The sequence below is a fragment of the Asterias amurensis genome, chromosome 19, assembly GCF_032118995.1.
Source record: "Asterias amurensis chromosome 19, ASM3211899v1".
NCBI lineage: Eukaryota > Metazoa > Echinodermata > Asteroidea > Forcipulatida > Asteriidae > Asterias > Asterias amurensis.
The window spans coordinates 15525862-15541188 of record NC_092666.1 but is presented as its reverse complement, the minus strand read 5'-3'; the positions used below and the strand labels follow the sequence as shown (position 1 = coordinate 15541188).

Here is a 15327-nt window from a genome sequence, read left to right as displayed (position 1 = left end):
TTCATATTGTCACAATTAATCTGTTTTTTTTTTTTTTACGTGTTTTTTGACCATGTGCTAAGAGAAGATTTTTCTCATTGTCTTATGATACTCCACAGAAATGAAATATATTTATCAGATTCAAAGTCAACATTTAAAATTGATTTTTAAAATACGTCTATGATGTGAGATGTTTTGATAAAAAAATGAAGACGATAGGAACCGACCGTTTTCTGGCCAACAATTAAAACTCAAGCATCAAGCTAGACTTGTGGAAACGTCGCTATTGGTCCCACGCGGTGAGAAAGTTGGTTTGTGGCGGTGCTCTCGCAAGATCACTCCTCTCGCGTGAACTGCTGGTTGCCCGACTTCTACTCCCTGACCGTAGTCGTGAGAATAGTAGTCTTGCAGGGCCAGCAGTCTCGCAAGAATACTGCGGAAAGAGTCGGAACGCTGTCGCCGGGCGACAGACATTTAACGACTTGTCCACAAGTCTAGCATCAGGCCTGCATCCAGGGGAAATGTCAAGCTCTTTACATTCTAAACAATGAAAGCTTGTAATAAATGTAAGGAAAGCCATAAGACTGAAAGGCTTGTAATATGAAGATCAAAAGTTTGACTATCATACCAGTTTTCAGGGCTGTATGCTTCGTTTTTGAGAGGGCAAGGGCACCAAGGCATTTTCTCTTTGACAAAGGGCACCCTATGAGGAAAATGTAAATTTCTACTGGAGCATTTCAAAGGCACCAAGGCAATGGCAAGGGGCAACGGAGACAATCGCCTCCGTTGCCTCCGTGAAGTATCAGGCCTGAGTTTCTTTTTCACAAGACCAGAAATGAAATGAGAAAAAAGGCCTTTTTTTCTTTGCCAATGTAGATGAGATAATACTAATATATACATTCTTTCCATAACTTCCTAAAATCTATATACCTCAACCCAACCCCTCTCCTCCAATCCTTTAATTACCCTCCTTTCCCCGAAGACTCCGCACAGAGCAATGTGTCATGTGACACACAGCTCCCTTGTGTGACACAATGCTGATTGAATTGGGCAGCTGAGTCGTAGAGTTGGAAGGAAATTACAGAATTTACAACAGCTGACTGTCAAGGGATGACTCTGTTCAGAATAGCTGAATTATCATTTAACACTAACAGTGGAAAGTCCCTAGGAGATGTGCCAGTTATTTAACCAACATTTAGTCTTGAAAACAGAGACTGTGTCCAGCCAATGAGGAATTGTATAAAACTTAAAATTAAAGATAAAGCACAGGATAAATTTTTATTAAAGGCAGTGGACACTATTGGTAATTACTCAAAATAATTATTATCATAAAACCTTTCTCGATTGTGAGTAATGGGGAGAGGTTGATAGTATAAAACATCGTGAGAAACGGCTCCCTCTGAAGTGACATAGTTTTCGAGAAAGAAGTAATTTTCCACAAATTTGATTTCGAGACCTCAGATTTAGAATTGGAGGTCTCGAATTAAATCATCTGAAAGCACACAACTTCATGTGACCATGGTGCGACAAGGGTGTTTTTTTCTTTCATTAATACCTCGCAACTTTGCTGACTGATTGAGCTCAAATTTTCACAGGTTTGTTATTTTACCAACTGTGAAGGCTAGTCTTTGACAATTACCAATAGTGTCCACTGCCTTTAAACTTTTTTTGTTTTAGTTGAAAGTGAAAACTTGCTGCTTGTGAAGTTCGTAAACATTTAGAATACTCTCTAAATTTAGAATACTCTGTTAATTGAAGTCATATTCAAGAAAAGTGTATCTAAAAACCTCAAAAAGCGCATCTCAGCTGATTCTGTCTGTTACGACCAAAATTTAGTTAGGGACACTACAGTATATGTGTTTACATCCATGGTGTTTTTTCCACTATTTTCTCCTGAAGCACACAACAGATGCGCCAAAATTTTGGTCTGGATGTTCCTTTTCAAAAGATGTTTATTATTTGGTCTGATCATAGAAAAACGATAAGAGACTCGCACTAGATATGATAATTGAAGTCCTTCTGAGAGATATAATGCTAAAAGTCCTTTTGATGATTAACATCCAAAACACGGGTAATGTGTAATACCAGTGTGTTCAAGTCCAGTAAACAATTTCCCTTGTATAGCAGATACAAGCAAAATGCTACACAAAATATGTCAGTTGCTACTCAAAAATCATCATTCATAAATACCCCACACAGTTTCTCTATTCTTATTGGTGGAGAGCGTGTCACAAGGGGGTGTTTAAACCTTTGATAATGACATGCTGGAGCTGTTTATATCAAGATGGCTTCCGCAGAATGAAATTCATAGCTATAGTAACAGGGCGTAATCTAAGCGCACGCGCATAATCTAAGCGCGCGCCCGTACACATAACCCATGTGCATCGACCAGATTCCTCACAAAGTTTGGTATTTCAAACCTCGAATTTTCAATTGTTAAATTTTCAACTGTTAAAGTTTCTATAACTGTATTTTTTAACTTTTTTTAACAAAAGGGCATTTATGAATGGGAATAAAAGAGTAGTGACCCTTGCAGGGTCGTTGCCTTGCGAAAAAGGCCCTCGCCTTCGGCTCAGGCCTTTATCACACCGCAACAACCCTGCCGGCTTTAAATGGCAGTTGAAGAACTCGTCGCTACCCCTTAATTCCCTTATTAATATTACTTCTTTTTTTTATCAGCATTCAGTGTGCACAAAATCTGTTTAGTCTATAAATTTTGCTTTGTAAAATTGCTGGATGGAATTGTTCCCTGAAGTGTCATACAGTGTACACGTCAGATATTCACTATGCACCCCTTCCCCAAAAGGCAACACTGCTCATTCTGCCTCCAGCACAGGAATGCAACTTCTCAGCCCAAACATTTCTTATGCCATCATCCACCCCAGGCAGAGCAGAAATATGTTTTTCATGGGTTCATGGGGCCCCCCTAGTGGTCTGAGATGAAATCCTCATGATGATTGACGGATCATAGCAATTGGTCTACACATCTCTCTGGTATGTTTGGCAAACTCACTCTCTATGAAAGCATCTGTGACTTAGGGACATCAAAGATATAGTGTACAGTTAAAAGCTGGTTCCAATTTCATAGAGCTGCTTAATGCACAAAAAGTAGCAGCTAAGCACAACCAAACTATGCTGACATGTACCTACCAGAAGAAGGTTAACCAGCCATAACGCTATGTCACATGTACAATCTGTGACTGGTATCCTGCTTATTTTTGCTTATTAGCAAACAATTTTAAGCAAAATTTTCTGCTTAATTAAAAGCAACTCTGCGAAATTGGGTTCACAAAACGAACTGTCTTTCGTCTCAACTCAGAGTCTCCATAAATTTACAAAGATTTTTAAAAGCCTTTCTCTATGGGTGGACAAGAGTGCCATGTTTAGGATACAGACACATTACTTACCAAAACCTATTGTTGTGTCGTAGTGCCTACTAGTCTTGTGTCAGCCATTATCAAAATGGCTTAATGGTAAATTTAGTCTGCCCACTCAAAAAAGCACTGACAGACCTGGGGTTGATTTCACAAAGAGTCAAGACTATCTCGGGTTATTAGGACGAGTTACTCGTCCTAACTTAGGACTAGCCTTAAGTGTTCAATTTCTCGTAGGACTAGTCTTAAGTTAGGACTAGTCCTAACTCTTTGTGAAATCTACCCCTGGAATTTCATCTGTGAGAGGGCACAGGCCTTTTTCATTTTGCAAAGGGCACTTCCATTGGGAAAACTCAACATTCTACAGGAAACTTTGAAGGGGCACCAAGCCCAAGACCAGGGCAAAGGAGGCTATGAGGTACATCATACAAAGTCTACCATCAACAACTGATGACAATCTTGTGTGCACAGCCTCCCAAACATATGAAGTTTGACCTTGATGCAAAAATGGGTCATGACCTTATTTCACTGACCTCAGACACTGAACTTGAAAAAACAGGGGCCTGCTTGAATATTTTGCTTAGCATCTTGTTTACAAAGATGATACAGATACAGAGAAAATGGATACATGTGGACACTAATAATGGACTGCCAGCTGAAACACAAATGGATTATGACCTACATGTATTGCATGATAGTGTTACAGCATTTCATTGAATCTATGAGGAAGGAATCTACATGTATGAGGAAGGAATACTAAGCAAGGAGGAAGTAACGGTTGACTTTTACCACAGAGGTAGATGACTTATTACTTACCAGGAAATCTCTGGGTCCTGCCTCGGCTTTAATTGCACTGAATTTAGGAGGCAGACTACCAGCCTTCAGTCGGTCAAAGGTCACCTGCACAGAACTCTGCAGATACATTGAAGTCAAGACAATTCTCAGAATCAGTAAATGAAATAAATAAATCTTAAAAGTATTATAAACAGGATTGGTTGAGCTTACCAAATGTTGCAGACAGACCTCATGTTATGTGTGATCAACCATACAACAAACCTGCAACAATTTTGGCTTAAACCTTGAATTTATATAAAAATAGGTTCAAATTTGACATAAAAAAAACGACAAAGAAAATGGGCCGAGGTTAATTTTATGTGCATTGTACAGGCCTGACACTTTTAAAGTAGCATACCAGGCTAGTAAACTACAATGCATTATAATAAGATTTTAAACTTATTGTTAAAATTAAAAACCTTTCCGATGTTTATTATTAATAGTAGCATTTAAAGGCAATCACAACCAGTTTTACGTTCAAATGCTTTCATGCACTACAAAATACATACACATTAAAAAACATATTATTCCCATCTGAAAACTAAGAAATATTCATGAGCATTATGCCTATCTTTTTATAAACAAGTACTGTTGGTTGCACAGTTGTTTAGTAGCCCACATGGCAAGTTGAGGAGTGGTGTTTACAAGCCCATAATATGTTTCACTAGACAATATGCCAAGGTGAGCTCCATTGCACTACAATGTACAATAGGCCTACCCAAAGAGCTTGGTGCTACAATAGCACTGACTATTGATGACAAAGGAGATGCTCATTTGCATGATGGAGCAAATCAATTTTCCGTCATTACTCAATGGAATGACACAGAAACCATTTGTCATTTTAAATGACTCCGCTCAGAAAGGAACAATGGAACAGATGGACGATGGATAAACAATTGTTTACAGGGTGTAAAAGCTTTCTCCATAGTTATGTAGAAAGCTAATGGGTGTGCACACTTGGTAATATATGACTACAAATATTTTGAGAAATAATCATCATCAGGCTTAGCATTAATCCCATTATGGTTTGTTGTATTGCAGCGTCCTCCCTTAGCACACTGTGGTCAGCTGGAAAAAAAATCATTTTAAAATCAACTGGGCACCAATTACAATTCACTCCAAGCGGTCCAGTTTGCTAATTCAGTGTTGGAAAGCTGAGTGGACTTGTGAAATGAAAAAAATGTCATGGATGCTATCCAAGGTTCAAAGTTCAAGGTTCACTGAATAAAGTTACGACAAACTGGGCGTACATTGTGCATACAATTACATTATGTTAAATTTGCATCGAGGATAAATTACAATCACAACTGTAAATTACTTACCACTGTAGTTCCCATACCTTCTTACCTGCTTGCTTTTGCAATAAGAAATAAACTAATCTTTGATAAACCAATTGGCGGATAACCCAGGCCTTTAATATTATTTGTTTAAGTCTATCTTGGGAACAACCCCCAATATAGGGGTTGTCTGGAAATGGGCACAGAGGTCAAAAGAGTCAACATGCGCAAAATCATTACACATTGTCCGAGCAGCAAGCAGTAGGCATACACGAAGTGTATTTTGTCCTTATTCGCAATATTAATGTAAATATTCATGTAAATATTTGTGAAAAAGGCACAGACAATTTACATGAATATTGACTTAAATTTTGTGAATATTCACTCAAAAAATGGCATCCCTATCTGTTCACCACGGCCATTTCAAAAAGAGGAATGTTTTGTTTATTAATCATTTTATTAATTTAAGGAAAAGTCCGTATGGCGCCACCACTTTTTCATTCGATATGAAATAATATAGTATTTAATTTACCTAAATGAGATATCCCTTTTTGTAAAAATGAGTGAAAAGGTGGTGGCGCCATACGGAAAGTTATTCTTATTTAATAATAGGGCCTAATAATTAATAAATAAAAAGTGTCAATAAATTATAATGAAACTGAAAGATATGAATATGAATTTCATGTTATTTTAATAAACCATACCATAAAGTAACCACGATGTTGTCAAACAATACCTACCCCTCGTTTTCTTGTCTGTTCATTTAGAGCTTTTAACCAAGCTGTTAATAACTGTCCAGGTGCTTGTGATTGGTGCATATACATCCATGCGACCAGCGAGTTGACCCACCGACACGTCTCCACACCGGCTGCATCGCCTGCATTGCCCGGCGTCTGCCCCGACGACGTCTCGCTCCAGCTACCTTTCCCCGGACTTCCTCGCACTGACCCGTCGTTGGCATCTCTGCCCCGAACAGCGCCTCCCTGGCCCTTGTTTTTCTGTCCTGGGTTGAGCCAAGATACTGTCACAACAACTACAGCAGCAAGAACAACCCATCCGATCAGGAAAATGTCTAAAATGTCGATTTCTCCGGACCGCAGTGCGGCCAAGAAGTACGCTGTCACACCGGCCATTTTATTTACCCCTTCACTGCATTGTGACAGTACTTGCTTTGCTATGTCGTTGTCTGTGCTCGTTGACATATTTGGCCAAAACAACAAACCATGTACAGTACATGAAATTGTACACAGTGCGAGATGGTTTATGTCCTAGGGAGATTTCCAGAGGCATTCACGAGGTCATAGAGACATTTTCTTTGAGGTTATCAATCCAAAAGACCGGCAGCGCTGTCGCGAGTTTGGCATTCCATCGAGTTCAAATGATGTGTAACCAACCAGTAGTGTAGCATGCATAAACTCCATGCATAAAATTTGCCTACCGGGTTTTACGTGTGCATAATATCACGCGAAACAAAATGGGTCAAATTATTAGTGACCTAAAGGGCCTTTATAATTAAAAGGAGTTAGCTTGGATTTTTAAGACAATAGTCATACCCTCTTGTTGTTATTAATTATCATTTTTGTTTAATATTAAATTAGTCATAATATTCATAATGCTATAGTCATTACAAATTAGATTATATCAAAATCGCATACCATTCTTTGTATAGGTGAGGTATTGTTATAGATACTTTTTAATTCATTATTCTGATAATTATCATTATGATTAAGTATTTAATGAGCAATTAAATATTTTTTTATTATTATTTTTTATTAATGTATGCCCGGTTTGTTTACGTAATGTTGATTGGGTTTAATGATCCTGCCATCCAAGCCAACCTATTTCACAATTTTTTGAATTAATATAAAACAGTATTGTAATGCACTGTACAATGTAAAATTTCCTGCATATGTACAGTACATTGTGAGATCGAGCTTTTTTATTTCAAAAGTTTTACGACATTTTTAATTAATTAAAATGTTAATTTATCTGTAGAATCATGCCGGAAACTCAGGATTTATTTGAAGTTTGTCCCTTTCTGGTTTAAAAAAAGTTGATAATCAATCACGTTATTAAATTCTGAAATACAGAATTTATCAGGCTTTGACAGATGAGGGCGCTATGTAGACCAAATTGACTGCATTATTATTTGGAATAACCAAGTGAGGATACTGGTCTTTGACAGTTACCAAAGTATACCTTTGACCTGGGTGCTATATTTACCATCCATCCGTGTAAACAGCGAATTAGTGAAAACAAAAATCAATCCAATGCTCCATAAAATACTTCATAATAATGGTTTTTATTTCTTGTAAAAAACAGTGAAACATGTTTTGATTTACAACAAATGTTATTTCATTTAATCTTACAAAGCTGGCAATAAGTTGATCTTTGACATCTTAACATCTTCTCCGACAGAAATACAAAAAACTTTCAGCGCTGATATTGTTAATAAATAATTTCCATATCAGTTGATTGTAATTTAAATATAAAATGCATACATTTTAAACAATTGTATATTTATTTATTTTGTCTTCTTCTCAGTAAAAAAGAATGAGATCTGGGGCAGATTTTCACAAAGCAATAACATTATTTAAAGCTTGAGCATGTCTACTATAACCAAGGACTTTAACAAAAGGGATCCTGGAAAAAGTCACACAGAGTACAGTCCTCGGTAGATTTTGAGTACAAAACTAATGGAGACGTCTTAAAAAAGTAAACCAAAACATGTCCAAACAATGGGAGAACACAGAGAAATCCTAGGATACACCATAAACATACTTGTGTGTGTTTGTGTGTGCGAGTACTTGTAGTGACATTCTGCAGTCAGACTGAGGACTAATAACAAAAGGGACAGCAGGTACACAATTGCTAGCACAAAATAGTGATGTTTGTCAGGACAAAGAGTCGAACAAAGGAGGGTGCATGTTGTATGCCATTATATTATTAACTCTCTTGTATATTTAGAACAAACATTATTGATAGGAGGGTGAGGATAGTTCTCAAGGGACAAGTTTCAATTCTACAAAGAATTAAAAGTAAATCAAAAGTTTGTTTTTGCGTTTAACATATTAAAAAGAAAAGAAAAAAAACAAGCAATGTACTGTATCTGTACAGGTGTAATTTATCAGTTTACCGTAATTACAAACTTTTTGGACGATTAAAGAAAAATTTAAAGTTTTTTTCAGTTGTTTCAACAACTTAAAAGTTATTCAACAACATCGTAGAAGACTCTGGCAAGCTGGTAACGGATCGTAAAGGCAACAATGCTTCCAAACACCTGGAGATAAAAGAAACAAGAAAAAGCCTAAATCAGAACAAATAATTAAAATACTTTCAGCATTACATTTGAAGGATTAAATAAGTCCAGTGGTCCACTGGCCAAATGACAGTTAAAATACCTGAGGATCAGTCAAACTTATCTCCTAAGGGGCTGGCTGGCTAACTCAGTGTTGAAAAACATTCCTTCTTCATTTGAAATATGAACTATTGAATGTTAATGGGATGTGAGGTCAAAGGGTAATCTGCTAGGATCCTGCTAGGTACTCAAGGAGCATGTTTGAGTGGCGAGTAGACTTGCTAGACCAACTAGACTAACCAGAAACCATAGAGCATAGGGAGATTGACTATAACGAACTATCCACTGGAGCATGGCCAACTATGGTCAATGTACATAACAGTTTCTGGTCTAGTAGCTCACCCAAACTTGCTCAAAGCTGTATCTGGCATCATTCACAAGCCTCAAAGTGTGATGTGAGATGTTCAGGATAGAGATAGTGGGACTAGGGGGTATTGATCAATAGAGGGCAGCATTGTACGTACCTGGATGATTAGCATATACGTTGTTAGCCTAGCCTCATGGGTTGGCCCAACGAGCTTTAGTACAAAGTTGATGATGGTGAAATTGTTGCATTCTGTGTATTCACCGTCTTCACCCAAGCCTTCTCTGATCTCAATCAACCGTAAAACACCAAAGATCTTTAGGATCAACTTGCCTGAAATCATAAAAAAATAAATAATAATAATAATGAACATTTTTAGTGCAAGTAGGATTTGAAACTTTGCATGGTGGATATAAGATATAGAAGAGTTTGCGGTAACACCATGTAATGACTATCTCTAAATGAGTTGGGGTGGTTCTGAAAAGAACCGTTGGATTAACTCGAGGTTTCGATCAGTATGCTCTGATCCAGAAGACGATCAGAGCATACTGATCGAAACGTCGAGTTAATCCAACGGTTCTTTTCAGAACCACCCCAACTCATTTAGAGATAGTGATTACATGGTGTTACCGCAAACTCTTCTATATTTTTAATGCACCATGTCTTTCAAGAATGAAACTCCTGGCCCAAAAATAACAACAATTTTGTTCTGTATTCTCAGCAAGTAGACACTGTTTTCAGCTGAAAATTTCATGTATGACTTCTATGTAAGGGGAAATCATTGCAAAAACAAAACCTGAACTCAGAGGAATTCCTGAAAGATTTCTGCCGGTTATCAGAATCTCTATTTCTCTACTACTACACTGCATATTCCATCTGTCTTGTGATTTGTATCAACTCACCAATAATGTTCACATCTTTTGTCTTGAACTTTGTGTAGCTCATTCCAACTTTATCTGTCTCTGGATTGAATCTAGTAAGAACAAAGGAAAGAAGAAAAAAAAGCTTTTTAGTCGTTAGCCACATGTTTTATCTTTGTCAAAAAACAAGGGACACAACCTACATGGTTCAATCTTTGTATCGGGGGTGAGTATTTGATTTCATGGCATAGACGATTTGTAATTATTGTTTTTCAATTAAATATAATACTTGATTCTTATATAGCACTTTGTCGCATTCCTAAGGGGCGCATCATAGTGTACAGTATTTTTCCTGCAAGGTATGTGGAGCTACATTTTGAAGTATAAGACGTGTAATGGATATACAGTGCTGCGGCACAATATGCAGCTAATCAAACCAGGAACACAGGGGCGAACCCCATCTCTTTTCGATATAAAGTGCACTGGGTTCTTTAACGAGCTTACACAACACATAGGACCAACAACTTTACGTCCCATCAAAAGTATGAAGCAATGGTTAAGGACACAAGTGTCACAACTGGGACTCAAACCCACACTCTGCTGAACAGAAGTAAGAAAAGAAAGAAAAAACAAGTCCATAAAATTTCACCTACTTTGGCAAGCGATGCCTCGGGCACGGTATGATGTGGAACAGCTGAGGCACAGAGTAGACGAAGTTGATGACTTGAGGGATGAAGAACAGTAACATCGTCTTACTGAAGTGACCTAGAATTCCCACAACGGCAAAGGTCATACCAGAGAAGTAGCAGAACGTGTCACCGACAAAGAGTCTAGATGGGTACCTGGTGAGGGCAGTATACAGGGAAAAGAGATGAGATTTAACAAATGTAGAATTCTTGCATATTTATTAGTGGAGCATGTGCCATGAGCCGCTTTATGAATACCGGTGTGGCAGGAGATTTTGCCCCCTGGAGATTCCGTCCCCCCGTATGGCAAACTGTGTACAAACTACTTCTGATAGCGCCCTCTTCTGAATCTTCCTCTTCCAGCCCGTGTTAATTTCCCATATGGGGAAAACCGGACAGAATTCCCTGAGACACCGGCACTAACACTATAGAAGACGTTGTTAAAGATCCCTTGCATAAAGCGTTGCGCTATAGGGATGCTGAGCTCTTCTTACACATAAATAACAGCTATTGCCCAATGATTTGTATCGTTTGGTCTCACAGTGAGAGCAACTTTTGGCCTTTAGTGAGGGTTTTTGAGAGTGTGAGATCATCTGCAAATCATTTGTGGTCACACATTGTCCATGCAGTGTCTCTAATTACATCAACCTGTTTACTTACCAATTATAATATAAGATAGCGGCACACACTGCACAGTATGGGATCATGAAGTATAACGAGAAAAGGCTGGTTTCAGGCAAATTACCTGCAGAGTCAAAATAAAACACAATTTGATGTTCTACAATAATAATTTTCCGCACATTTGCCAAACGAAGCCAGACATTGACTCCTCTCCACTTCGGACTTGGCCCAGCTTACCATTCCTAGATCCAAAAGGAAAGCTGGGACAGAGCCTTTGCAGTTGCTGTATCAAGCATTTGGAGCACACTACCCACAAGTATAAGTATGGGGTGTCGTTGCCCGAGCAGTTAAGGGCTCCGAACTCAAGCTCTGCTGATTCTGTTCAGCAGAGTGTGAGTTCGAATCCCGGTCGTGACACTTGTGTCCCTGAGCAAGACACTTAACTATGATTGCTTCTCTCCACCCAGGGGTAAATGGGTACCTGTGAGGGCAGAGATGGTTCTTGTGATTGATTTAGCCGAGTAGCGCATTTGTTGCACAAGGCTGTATACTCCCCAGGGAGCTGAGATGGTTTAAGGAGTGAATTAAGGCCCAGTGACCAGGGGTAATATCTTGAAGAGCTTTGAGACACCTGTAGGGAGTGAAAAAGCGCTATATAAAAACTCAATTTTATTATTATTATTATTCTTATAAGAGAAGCAGCAAAGTCGCGAAGCTGCGTTCAAACACCTCCTCAAGACACTTCAATTTCCACAATCATCCTAAATTGCTCCTTTTTTTAATTTTGTTTTCTTGGCGAGTCACTTTATTGTTTCTATGTTAGTTTTTGTCCATTAGTTTCCCTCCCTTTGTAAAACGTGCCTTGAAAAAGCTTTCTCTTCTTATAATTATTTGTATTAAAATTATCTTATATATTATTGGTGAAATCCAACTTTTCCATTTTATTCGACTTTGCCTCCGTAAATGGAATAGTAAAGATTTCACCTCAGGATTATATTTTAATCTGCATATAAACCTTACCAGTCAATTGGACAAGATTAAAGATGATTATGCTAATCCCGATGATGAGAGATTGTCCAGCTTCAACTCCGTTAATCCCTGACAGAATGTTGATAGCATTAGTACAGAAGACAGCCAGCATGCCCATGTAGACATAATACAACAAACCTATAAAGATGAAATGTAAACATAGTCAACCCTCCTACTATCTGACCAATTAATATCATCCACTACGTCAGCTTGCATTAGCCTTTGATAGCATGTGGTGAATGCATCTACACATTACAGTCAACCCTCCTGTTTGACCACTCAATGTCATCCAAGTTTGGATTTCAATAAGGAAATAAAAGGTTTTTAAAGAAAAGGACTGATCCAAAGTTCTAGACAGAAACCCAGTCTTGATCACTCACCCAAATTTAAGTCATGTCCAAAGACCTGATCCAGAGGTTTTGGAACCATGATCGTGGTGGAACCATAGTTGACAAAGTAGACCATGAGTAGAGGTAGGGTAGCCATGGTGGGTAGTTGAAGCTTGTGACGCCAACGTAGATTCAGAACATCATCAGCGAACCCCAGGAATATCATACAGCATATTGAGAGTAATGCAGCAATAAACTCAACAAACTGTTCAATAAAGGAATTAAAATACAATCAACTTACCATGCCTACATGTTACTCTGTGCACAATTTCATGGAGCTGCTTTTAAATTATTATTATTATTATTATTATTTATTTGGCCATTTCACAAAGAACAATAACAATACATGTAATTGCAAATAAAATTATAATTATAGGAAAAGAAAAGAAGAAAAAAAACCAGAAGTTGAACAGAACTACATGAAGGCATTCATGCTAAATAATGGCAACTAAAGCTCTGGTCCTGAATGAAGATGACATAAGGTTTGGATACAACAAGAAACATGTGAAGAATAGATGAGAGATGAGGTCAGATTGGGTAAGGATATAAAACAGGGTGGGGGAGGGAACAGCAGGGAACTAGGGACAGAGACAACCCATTTCAAGCTGGCCAAGATTAACAAAAGAGCAGAAGAAGTTTCCACAAAGCCCTATAGGTTTCAGTGACTGGTCAGCAGGACCAGTTAGTTTCTAGCCAGCAAGCCTTTGCATATTGCATTGGTCCAAACATCTGTTTTCTTTCAAAATTGTCATTTTGGTAACTCATTTTGCAACCAGTGTAGTCAGTGGAGCTTTTGGAGGCAATGAACGAGCTAGCTAGCCGGACCGCTCGATATGACTATTCTAAACTGGTCCTCAAAAGTCATTACTTAGTATTTGTCCCGCAGACCACTGGGCCCAATTTCATAGAGCTGCTTTTTAGCACAACAAGCAGCAAAGCACATCAACATTATGCTTACTAGGTTAAGGTTACCAGACAAACTACCATGATCTGTGACTGGTATCCTGCTTATTTTTGCTAAGCAGAAAATGTTTAAAAGTAATGTTTTCTGCTGTTGACCCCTTGCACGCACATCACACGCGGCAACTGTGCCACGCTCACCATATGGTGGGCAATAGGTTTAAGTGTAAACGCTGCGTCGCCTAAAATGCGCACTTCACTGAATCACGCACAATGCCATTGCCCACCAGTATGGCCCATCTAAGATTATTCTGATGATGACCTCAGGTGAATTGGGTCAATAGTAGCTCTATGAAATTGGGCCCAGTTCAGGGAGATCTCTCAGGGCTGCTGATGACTATTCTTTCTTACCCTATGATGAGGGAAATCCTCATAACTATTCTCCGACCATGACCTCCAGAATGGGACAGGAATAAAGAAGAACATGATAATCAGGAACATTGCTCCGGCGATCACACCAAGGGATTCGGGTCTGTAAGAAAGAAACACAGGACATACATATTGCTCAAAATCCAGTGTCTATCAAAGTTGTGCTTTAAATTAAATGCATAGAGTGCGAAATTATTTACAATGAAAATACACAATCAATGCATACGATTTTTACAGAGTAATGCAGTATGCAATACGGATACATGGAATTATGTGTGTTGCTTGATTGATGTCTTTAGTCACATAGCACAACTGCCAGGCAAGTTCTTTACAATGTTTGAATTCTCTGTTAAAAACTCATTTGTTTGAAGCTGCTTATTTGACTATATTGTATCCTTCTTTATAAATTTTGACAATAATAAGTCAGCATTTATTATACTGACCGAAAATAATCAATTTTTTATGACCCTACAGTACAGCTACACCAGTCCACATGCTTGCAAGGTAGTACAATCATGGAGGTAGAAATAGCTACCTCCATGGTACAATGTAATTGTAAATGAAATTAAATGCCAACTTTACTTAGTTATAAGTTAGTAAACAACTTCCAAAACAACTTAACAAGGAAAATTTATTAACATTGTTGTTACTTCTAGAAACTATAAGGCGAGCCTTATAGTTTCTAGAAGTACATTGTTGTGACACCCCTATCTATGCAGATATGACACCCGCCCGGACCCCCAATCATCATCATCATCATTCATTCATGATCAACAATAATAGCCCACCTTGTTGAGCTGTTAATGGCTCCGCTTTTAACATCGGTCTCATCACTGACCAAGGATATCATTTTTTTGGAGTGAGACAATCAAATAAGATAAAAAAAATAACTGATTGAAACAAACCCCACACCCAAGTCTGAACTGAAAAATGGTGCCATGGCATGGTTGCACCCTCGAGTCAAAAATACCTACACAAGAACTTTCTGCCCAGATGGGGGCGTCTTTTTGCTCATATCTCGACCACTCAATCCAGCTTTCAGAAACAGCTCAAACGACATCGGTAACAACCTCAAAGTCACTACAAATCCAATTAGTGACATCACTGTGTTAAGTATTAACGGAAAAAACATCTTCCAGTCGACTGCCAGAGTTTCCATGATTCTTGAGTTTTAATTGCAGAGAAATCATGCAAAATGACGATCCCTAAAAAGTCACTACGTTTATTGACAACAGGTCAAGCGCAAGATTTAGTGGAAATGTCATCAGTTTTGCCAATCTGCTGCCC

At 38.3% G+C, this 15327-nt stretch overlaps 2 protein-coding genes across 2 annotated transcripts in view; both read right to left on the bottom strand.

The window, feature by feature from the left end:
• The window catches only part of LOC139951309 (phospholipid transfer protein C2CD2L-like), a 46762-nt gene extending 39903 nt beyond the window's left edge, over positions 1 to 6859 (bottom strand). Inside the window, 2 exon segments of the mRNA XM_071950134.1 lie at positions 4170 to 4265; positions 6205 to 6859. Of these exon segments, the coding sequence (XP_071806235.1) occupies positions 4170 to 4265; positions 6205 to 6666 (558 nt within the window). The 5' untranslated portion in view covers positions 6667 to 6859.
• Positions 6860 to 7762: 903 nt separating this feature from the next.
• Positions 7763 to 15281, bottom strand: LOC139951381 (UDP-N-acetylglucosamine--dolichyl-phosphate N-acetylglucosaminephosphotransferase-like). The gene is made up of 9 exons (XM_071950255.1): positions 15015 to 15281; positions 14023 to 14143; positions 12703 to 12916; positions 12314 to 12460; positions 11333 to 11417; positions 10640 to 10828; positions 10029 to 10099; positions 9287 to 9459; positions 7763 to 8744 (listed from the first exon to the last, which is right to left on the bottom strand). Exons 1-9 carry the CDS (start codon positions 15197 to 15199, stop codon positions 8673 to 8675), a joined length of 1257 nt encoding a protein of 418 aa, XP_071806356.1. The 5' UTR covers positions 15200 to 15281; the 3' UTR covers positions 7763 to 8672.
• Positions 15282 to 15327: the final 46 nt, after the last annotated feature.